This window comes from Chionomys nivalis, chromosome 8 (assembly GCF_950005125.1).
Source record: "Chionomys nivalis chromosome 8, mChiNiv1.1, whole genome shotgun sequence".
Classification (NCBI taxonomy): domain Eukaryota; kingdom Metazoa; phylum Chordata; class Mammalia; order Rodentia; family Cricetidae; genus Chionomys; species Chionomys nivalis.
Window position 1 is genome coordinate 44,313,732 of NC_080093.1, and position 9,513 is coordinate 44,323,244.

The following is a 9,513-nucleotide window of genomic DNA, read 5'->3' on the forward strand; positions in this document are numbered from 1 at the left end:
AAAATCTCCCAACTGCCTAAAAGTGACCAGACTTGCAGTCTCCTGACTCTGTTTAAAGTGTTAATGTCTGGCTTGAGATGGGGACCTGAGAGATTTAAGGATGACAGTGTATGTGGGATGCATAAGCCTCAGGTGTACATAGTTAATAGAATCTTCTATTCCAGGCCGGCTCCTCTTTGAGCAGTAGCCAGAGCCAGATCAGCACCACTCAAGAGATTTGCCTTCATTAATCCCTAACTACCGGGGGTGGTTTCTCACTGGGAAGGCAGCTTGTTTCTATGTCAGTACTAATATGTTGATGTGACTCGATTGCATTTTGTTAGTATGACAAAAAAGTCCCTTCTTTTGGAGATGGAAAGTCTTAAGGTTAAAAGTCATGATGTCTGTATCTGTAATCTAGCAAAGTAAACAGATAGCACAGGACTGGAGATGTGGCTCAGCTGGTACAGTGCTCACCCTTCTTCACGAAGCCCAGGGTTTGATCACCTATGCTGTGTAACACTAATGTGGTGGCACATGCCTTTAATCCAGGCAGTTGGGATGACAGGTAAGAGGACCAGAAATTTAAGGACCAAGGCCCCTCTTCCTTTTCCTCCCCATTTCCTCTTCCCCTTCCATATTTTCATCTCTACCAGAAAGTGTTCTTAATGGAAGCTCTCTCAAGTGTGCTCTCTGGTGTTGTGTGGCCTTGAGTAAGAATTTAACCTCTTTAGAATTCCCAGCTCTTAGTGGGTAAAGGAAGATTATTGATACCATCTTTTAGGACTGAACAAACTATGTGAGATATTTATATGAAAAGCACTTAAAACACGACGTAGCATGGCATATACCTACTCTATTCATTTGTGGATTATGCATTCTTAAAGGGATTATTATTAATTCCATGACAATTCTGTAACTGATGTCCTATCCCAGGCATTGTTGAGAGGGTGAGGTATTGAACACAGGTGCTCCTCCTCTCTCAGTGGTCTTTGCTTTTCTAGTGGTTTTCAGCACTGTTAAAGCTTTGAATATTTTGTTTAAATTGTTCATTTGTTTGAAAGATACAAGAAAATATTTCTTCAAACAAAACTCAGATAGTAACGCAGGTTCCTAACTATTATTTTAGATAAACTTTCTCGAGTTCTTTCTGATAGCTTTTTACAAATCGTCTTGCACATTTTACCTAACTCCTTTTCTACTTCTTTCCCTGGAGTTTACCATCCTTCTCCTCCATCTTAAAGGAGGTCCAGATTTTTGCATCAAATTGAGTAGAATATGTTTAGAATTCCTCAACTGTAAGTTCCTTTACAAGGAACTGATTTTGCATTTGAATTCCATCTCTGTTCCGAGCTGTGGGCTTGGGCACATCAGCTCCTTAGCCAGAAATCCTTTCACTTATGGCAAAACCTACCTAGGACCTGCTTCCCAAGGCAGCTGTGGAAGTTAGCAATCAGAGATAATTTCTGGTAAGAATTTGACACAATATTTTCTTGAGGTGTGTCTATAAATACTTTGACGTTATAACCACAGTAGACTCAGTCATTCTGTGTTCTGAGTCAAATAGTTCTTCTTGCTCAGACACTGCCTTCTTGCATTTTGGGAATATTTGATACACTGAAACATTCGCGAACACTTTTATTCTTCCTGTTTTTGGTAGATGGATATGGGAAATGCAGTTGTTAAACAATTTCATCTATATTAAAGAAGTGTTTAATTTTAAAAATTGCTATACTCTCTTTTTAATTTTTTATTATTAAAAATTTCCGCCTCCTCCCCACCTCCCATTCCCCTCCCCCTCCAATAAAAAAAAGACTCATTATCCAAATAGTTTATGGTTTTGATGAAATTTTAATACCTATTTTTATGATTCAAAAGAGAGTTCAATAACCTGATTAAGCAATCTGAAAAATCATGTTAATAAACACATATTTATAGACAAAAAAAAGAAAAAATAATTACTATACTCTTTGGAACAACTACAAGAAAGAGCTACATAAACTGATGTACGTTTTGAAAATCGATTCGTGACAAGGGCATTTGGTCCGTCATCTTGCCCTTGTTGGAGCTGTTGCCTCCTAGGAAACCACCTGAGTTTCCTAACTCCCACGCCTTCGGTGAGCCTCAGCGGTAGCAAATGGCAATGCAGAACCCAGAGTCTGTGCTTCTCTGCCCTAGCCCTAGTGGTGAGTCAGGGCTCAGCTTCCAACCTCCACCCCGAAGTAGGTGGTTCCCAAGGGCCCAGCTCAGGTCTTTTCCCGCGTTTTCAAGCCCTGCCCAGTCAGATCTATTAGAGTCCTGTCCCAGTTTGAGACAATTCTAAACCCCCACCCCCCGCCCCCAAAAGAAAACTGAGAAGTAGAACTGACGCCAATCCTTTCAGACCGGCTGGTGATTGGCTCCGGGGAGGCTGTGTTTACGTCACAAGCTGCTAACTCTGTAAAAGACCAATCCAAGACCCTTGGGTAAGAGAAGTTATTTAGGCGCACTTTTGTTCTGGCAGAGAGCCGTTTCCGTGACTGGCAAAAAACATTCTGCCGCGACAGAAGAGCGAGTGGTAGGTGAGTTTGTAGGGAGATCAGCTCTTGTGATTGTGAGGGTTTACCCCTCACTTCCGGTTTGACCTGAAGCCTGGTAGGACTTGCAGGCAGTGGATTGATGCAGAAAAACCGCAAGCATTTTTAGATGAGAAAGGGTTGGGAGGAGAGTGAGCTCGGTTCCATTTGGGTGGTGTCTGCAGTTGTTGGGAGAGTAAAAGAACAAAAAGAAAGAATTTAACGTTTCTGTTTTTGTTTTTCAATGCTCAAGAATACCTTTAGTTTAAAAAAGCTGGTGTCTGTAGTAGCCACTGTTCTTTTTCTGAAAATGCCTCCTTAAATGAACTAACCCGTGTCTGATTGTGTGTTGCAAACAGACATGAATGTGGTTTTCTGTCTGTGCTTCTCTCCAGCATAAAAATGTGGGGAGTAACGACAGAGACTGACTTCCTCTCTCAGACTTTCAGACTTTCAGCGTGCTCGGGTGGTGGAGCCACATGTGCTGACTTCCTATGCCCCAGTTAACCTGACTCTGAGTTAGCTACTAGCTACGTTACCCGTTTCCATTACCATAAATGCACCAAGGCAGGAATGTTCTTTTATTTCAGTAGCTTTCTCCAGGAAAATATCAAAGGTATTTATTTGTAGCCCTGGTCCCAAATACCTGGGTTTGGTATACTCAACCATTCCTGATCTGTTACAAATACCCTTACCTCCACATTACAGCCTGAGTTAGACCAGAGTTTAGAATACCAGATCTATTTGCCTTTCCTCAACCTTGCTCTTCTCCTTCAGCATGAACAAACATTTGTTAAGTAACTATTGCCTCAATAGCGGTAAGTTTAGCTTGGTTTTATCAGCAGGTTTCTGGAGGCCACGTTGGACATTATCAACCTCCAGCTAGAACCCGTGTGTTTCTGTTTCTTCAGCCTTCTGTACAGGTACTGTCTGACTGCAAAGGTGAGAAAGGCATTATTGTGTTAGATTTTCAGTGTGTTTTATTGCATTTCACAAATTCTTAATTTTATTTTATAGGTAATGGTACCTTTTAATAAATTCTTATATTATCAGATTTTGAAACATTTGGATAATTGTTTTTTAAAAAATCATCCGAGGCCATCCCAGACAGCACACAAACCCTTGTCTTACAAAATTTGAGTCCAGAGAAACCCTGTCTCGAAAAACAAAACAAATCAAAAACAAAACAAAAAATTGTAAAGGTGATAGTGTGTACCACAACTGTGTTAATATTTAATGTGAATAAACTGGCATTGTTATTATGAGGAAATATTCCTGAACTTTTAGAGATGGAAAGTGATACAGGGTTAAAATGTCACAGTGCTTCTAAGTGTAATCTAATACAATTAAAAGGCAGTGTGGCGCTCGGAGGTCGTTCCATTGGTAGACTTCTTGCCCAGCTTGCATGAAGCCTTGGGTTGGATTCTAAGTATCACACAAACCTGACATGGCAGTACATAATTGAGATGCTAGCACTCGGAGGCGAGAAAATGAGTTCAGTTTTCAAGGCCAGCCTTAGCTACAGGAGACATTTTCTGAGGAAGAAAAAAAGAACAATTATTAATGATGGGTGTAATATTTGGAAATTCACTGTGACTGGTTCTTTCCTCTGTCTGTTTTCTTTGTCTCTTGCTCTTTCCGTTTATGTTAGAAACATTCACAGTAAAGCTCTCCAAAGTGTATTCTATCGAGTTTCTGTCCTGAGAGAAAGTTTAACTCCTTTGGAATTTGATGATCTTCGTGGGTGAAATAAGGCCGACAACATCAATTTCTCATGCTTGAAAGAGTTATTTTGTTAAACTATTCCTTTTCTTTTTAGAGACAGCATATGGAAAGGTAGATGTAAATACATACTTCTTCACTCTCACACACAAACACACATGCATACACACACATATGCACCTATACAAATAACAAACAACACCCCCACCATTAAAGCAAACAAGCAAACTCTAAAGTATAAATTATGTGTCCTGAGTATCATCTTGGATAACTTTCAAGATTTCTTTTCAATCTGTCCTTCTAAATTTCTTTTGTTCTCAGGGCACTACCTACACATTTTCTTCCCACCTGTCTCCCTGTATTTTAACCATCCTCCCATATCCACTCTAAGTGAAGACCAGATTTTAGCATCAGTGTGAATTAAAACACTCTTTTGAGTTTCCCAATTGCAATCCTCTGTTGGAATTAATATCCACTCTTGGTTTGTCTCTTTGCTTCAAGTAGTGAGCACATTACTGTCCTTGTCAAAGACATACCCACTCCCCCAAATTCTAGCTAGAACCTGCTGTCCATAGCAGCGGTGGGGGTTAGCAGTTAGATGTAGTTGATGCTGTGTCTGCTCTGGTTCCTGACACGCAGTACCTTGATTTGATTTCTGGGGTGACTCTGCTGGATGGGTAAACTCTTGGCTATGAAGTGATCACCCTGTGAGAAGCAAGACTGAACAGAGGGGGAAGATGTGATGTGGGACCTCAAAAAATATTCCCCTCTATACATCACCTATGAAGATACTGATATGACTTGAAACCATTTTGAAATTAGCAATTCATCTGAGTTATCTGTTTCAGGTCTAGTCCATTGGGTGTTAGAGGCATACCTCACAGAACATCCTACTTCATGCAAAGAAAAAACATGGAAATCCTACGCTACTTTTCCCAGGTATGTCTGTAAATACTGCACATCCATAGCAGACTTAGCAATCCTTGATCCTCAGTCACAAGGAGCTTCCTGCCAAGAAACTATCTGACTGTGAATTGGGAGTATTACACACTCTGTTTCCTGTCCATTTGCTTCTTTCTAGCTTGGCAAATGGCACTGGGGAAGAGAATTATAAAACAAATGAAATCCATATCAAATGATTTCAACACTTAATTGAAAAATAATAATGCCTGGAGCAATAAGGGAGGAAAAAGATAAAATACATTGTGTAAGATTAAACTAGGGGAAAGCAAATGGGTGTAGTTCCCTGGCGTGGAAGCTTCTTTCTGAGTGTAACTTAATCCTAAGAATGTTTACCTGTATAGTACTTTGTAGTTTATGAAATGACTGTGTCATTCATGCTTACTACAACCCTGTTAGACTTGTGAGAAGGATTTGCTTACAGAATCTCTGCTTCATGTGCATGTGTAGGCTCCCTGAGGTGCTCTCCAGACAGAGCATCATGGCTGTACAGGGCTCTCTGAACTGACTAAGAAGGGTAAGAAGGGTCAGACATTTGAGATGCTCCTTCAAAGGCATCCGCTCGTTTTCATTATTCCATGTTCTAGGAAACTAGAACATCCAAACACCTAGATAGCCACAAAAAGGTTAAATCTGTTTCTGCCACCTCCCACCCCTAGCTCTGTGGTTATAAGCAAGCTAATAACCACATGCACAATCCCCTGTTCTCTTTCTTAAGTATCAGGCCAGGCATGATGGCACATGCCTGTAATCTCAGAGCTCTGAAGGGAGAGGGAAGGGGATCAGAAGTTGAGGGCAGTCTGGGTTACAGTGTCTCAACACTGAAAACAGAACTCTTGGATAAAGTATCTATGGTCTGTGCCGTGGCTGAGGGAATGAGAGCACCTGAAGTACAGACCTAACTAAGCACCTGATTTAGATGCCTAGAATGTGTGAAGAGAACTGGCTCCTCACTACTGTCCTTTGCCTCCACATGAGTGGCCCAGCATGCTTCAGGCCTGCACTCTCACAGACACTCATGGTGCTTTTAGGAGACTCTGGTGAATAGTCAAAAGTGTATCTCAGTTCTTTCTATTGTGAATTTGAGACCAACCTGGGCTACACAGATCTAGGTCCACAGTAGCCATGGTTATTCAGTAAGACTCTCCTCTCAGTTCTGTGCATACATGTGCAAAGAAATTACAAAAGAGTTCTAAACAATTTTCATGTCTAAAAATTTTAATCTATTGTTTAAAATAATAAACAAATTATAAATAAAATGCTTTCTATTGGAACTGGTAGATTTTGAGACATCTAGATGAGTTCTGCTCTTTCTGCCTGCTTATTGAAAAAATATGGTACATACTGTACAAAAATATCACAGGAATACCATTGCAGTCACAGTTTTCTAAAGTGTCTATCGTTTCTCTTTAGGTCCCCAAGGAGCAGAATGATCCCATAATTTCTCAAAGGAAAAGAGAATGTAGAAAAAGACCAAAGGAGGTGATCAAAAACCAGGACCAAAGATCACACTGTGATCAAAAAGCTCCACAAGTTCAGAACTCTTTCCAAAATACAACAATTACCATCACCTTTGGTGTAAACCATGCAGTCTGTGAGGTAGCAGATAAGGGGACAGGGAGCTTATATGAGGCACTGAACACCCTTGACCTTGTCAAAAGAGAGATAGAAAAACAGCCAGGCAAAGAAATGCTGGTGTGTGGCAAAGAAGGAATAGAAGGGTACATAAACCTTGGTATGCCCCTCCGTTGTTTTCCACAAGGCAGCCATGTGGTCATTACATTTTCCGAAACTGAAAGTGAGAAGAAAGAAGACAATGAAGTGTGTGGCCGCTTTGACCAGTCATCTGTTGAGTGCGTTGTATTTTACATTCATGCAGTCGGGAATGGGGAGCAAAGAATTTTGAGGTGCAGGGAACTTCACGAGGAGGGCACCAAACTCTGTGTCTATGGCTTCAAGGGAGAGACCATCAAGACCACTCTGAGGAAGGATGGCAGGTTTCGCTCCTTTGTAGAGAGTGACCATTGGAAACTCATTACCAATGGCACCATCATAGCAAACAGCCAGCCAGTTGATGTGTTAGAGGGTAAGCTCTTTCAGATTGATGTTGAGAGAAAGAAGAACCCTTGGAAGGCAGTGGCAACTCAGAAATCTGAGTTAGAGAACAGAAACTTCACTATATTAAAAGAATACATTGTGAATTTGTACCCCACATTGAAAAGAGAACAGGAAGAACTGAGAACATACATCAAGGAAGAGAGTGAGAAAAGAGAGAACACTTCCTTACTCAAAGCACATAGAGAAAACTTCAGGAAGCTGACCCAAAGCTCCATCCCAGGTAAAGTCCTCAAACTTCTTTCCCAGCTCAGTGACTCAGTTGGGTTCATAGTTTGGAACAACAATGGAAACAGAGGTAGTGCTACTTGCTTCCTTTTTAAAGGGCTGTACATTTTCACTTGCCGACATGTAATAGATGACATAGTAGGGGAAGGCATAGAGCCAAGTAAGTGGGCAGATATAATTGGGCAGTGTATAAGAGTGACGTTTGATTTTCAAGTGTTCCCTGTCAAAGAAGACAGCTATCATTTTGTTGAACCTTGGTTTGAGGTGTCTGATGTCACTCTTGACTATGCTGTCCTGAAACTGAAGGAAAGAGGACAGCACATCCCTACAGGACTCGGTAATGGAACACCTTCTGAATCACTTAGTGGATTTCTATTTATGATTGGTCATCCAGATGGAAAATATAAGGTTGTTGATGGTTGTACTGTGATGCCTGCAGGCAAGCAAAGAAGGGAATGTGAGGATATTCGTGGAAGAGAAGCAGTGGGGAGCAGGGATCCTATGCAGTATATCTATATGTACACCCAAAGAAGTTTCCAGGAAAACGTCCATGAACCTGGTGTGGTTGCCTGGGATAACACTTTTTATTGTGGGTCTTCGGGATCTCCTGTATTCGATTCTAAAGGGTCACTGATAGCCATGCACACTGCTGGCTTCATTTGTGAGTATGAAAGTGGCGTTTCCAGTATCATAGAGTTGGGATCTTCAATGAAACACATCCTTGATGATATTAAGCAAAAACATGAAAAATGGTACAATGAAATCTGTGTATTCAACGGGATGTAGAAATACTGAGTCTGAGAATTCCATTTCCTATTTTCTGTAGGAAGTCCTACAGCCAGTGGTTACCTGCCCACTGGGGCATTGCCTCCTGTACTATATAGGCCAATTTAGAGGATGCCTCTGCTCCCTTTTTCTGGCTGCGGGATTTGGTTGCTGTTCTCCTTTCAAGCAGAGAATTCTAATTTGTGAGTCTAGCCCTAAATAGATAACCATCTATTTCTGAATTCTGAGCTAGTGTGGGATTTTTTTTTAAGCATCCTTCTTTACCTATTGTTAAAGCAGTTCCCTCTGCATTGTTTTTGTGTAGGCAATGATAATATATTTTTTGGACTTTTAGATGGCGATTTTCCTTTCATAAACAATTGATGTTTTAGTCTATGTCCTATATATACCATGCATTTTTGATTGTAAATTTTTCAGTGTATTCTGATCACAGTTTCTCCTCCCTGAACCCCTCCCAGATAATTCCCATCTTCCCACCCACCCAAATTCACACAATATATTTTTCTTTCTCCTATAAGAAAACAAGCATTGGTGAGCTCCCATTAGATCAGCCCCACCGTCTCAGTGGGTGGGTGCACCCCTCGCGGTCCTGACTTCCTTGCTCATGTCCTCCCTCCTTCTGCTCCTCATTTGGACCTTGGGAGCTCAGTCCAGTGCTCCCCGGTGTGGCTGAGCTAATGAGTGCTCACCAAAGCAAGCTGGACTGGGGCGTATGGAGCATGTGATCAAACCGGACTCTCTGAACGTGTCGGACAAGGAGGGCTGACTGAGAAGCCAAGGACAATGGCACTGGGTTTTGATCCTACTGCATGTACTGGCTTTGTGGGAGCCTAGTCTGTTTGGATGCTCACCTTCCTAGACCTGGATGGAGGGGAGAGGACCTTGAACTTCTCACAGGGCAGGGAAACCTGACTGCTCTTTGAACTGGAGAGGAGGGGGAGGGGGATGCAGGGAAGGGGAGGGAAATGGGAGGAGGGGAGGAGGTGGAAATTTTTAAGTAAAAATAAAAATTAAAAAAAAAAGAATTCCACTAAAAAGGTTGAAATTAATCATTGTATTTTAAATTATGTAAAGGTTAATGTCTTACTTCTGTAAACTGTTTATCCTGTAAATTTTAATATGGGGAGATGACATACCAACCATAAAGAACTAATTTTAATATGGGGAG

The 9,513-nt window shown here is 41.3% G+C and overlaps 1 protein-coding gene across 4 annotated transcripts; it reads left to right on the forward strand.

Moving 5' to 3' along the window:
- Positions 1-2,505: 2,505 nt before the first annotated feature.
- LOC130880050 (serine protease FAM111A-like) lies at positions 2,506-9,269 on the forward strand. Of its 4 annotated transcripts, none has more exons than XM_057778873.1 (4): positions 2,506-2,540; positions 3,377-3,476; positions 5,105-5,195; positions 6,630-9,269. In XM_057778873.1, exons 3-4 carry the CDS (start codon positions 5,154-5,156, stop codon positions 8,343-8,345), a joined length of 1,758 nt encoding a protein of 585 aa, XP_057634856.1. In that variant the 5' UTR covers positions 2,506-2,540; positions 3,377-3,476; positions 5,105-5,153; the 3' UTR covers positions 8,346-9,269. The 4 variants fall into 4 exon arrangements, with proteins under 4 accessions (XP_057634856.1, XP_057634857.1, XP_057634858.1 ...); XM_057778874.1 differs by having other exon boundaries at positions 3,380-3,476; XM_057778875.1 differs by having other exon boundaries at positions 2,512-2,540; positions 3,377-3,457.
- The last annotated feature ends 244 nt before the right edge of the window (positions 9,270-9,513 follow it).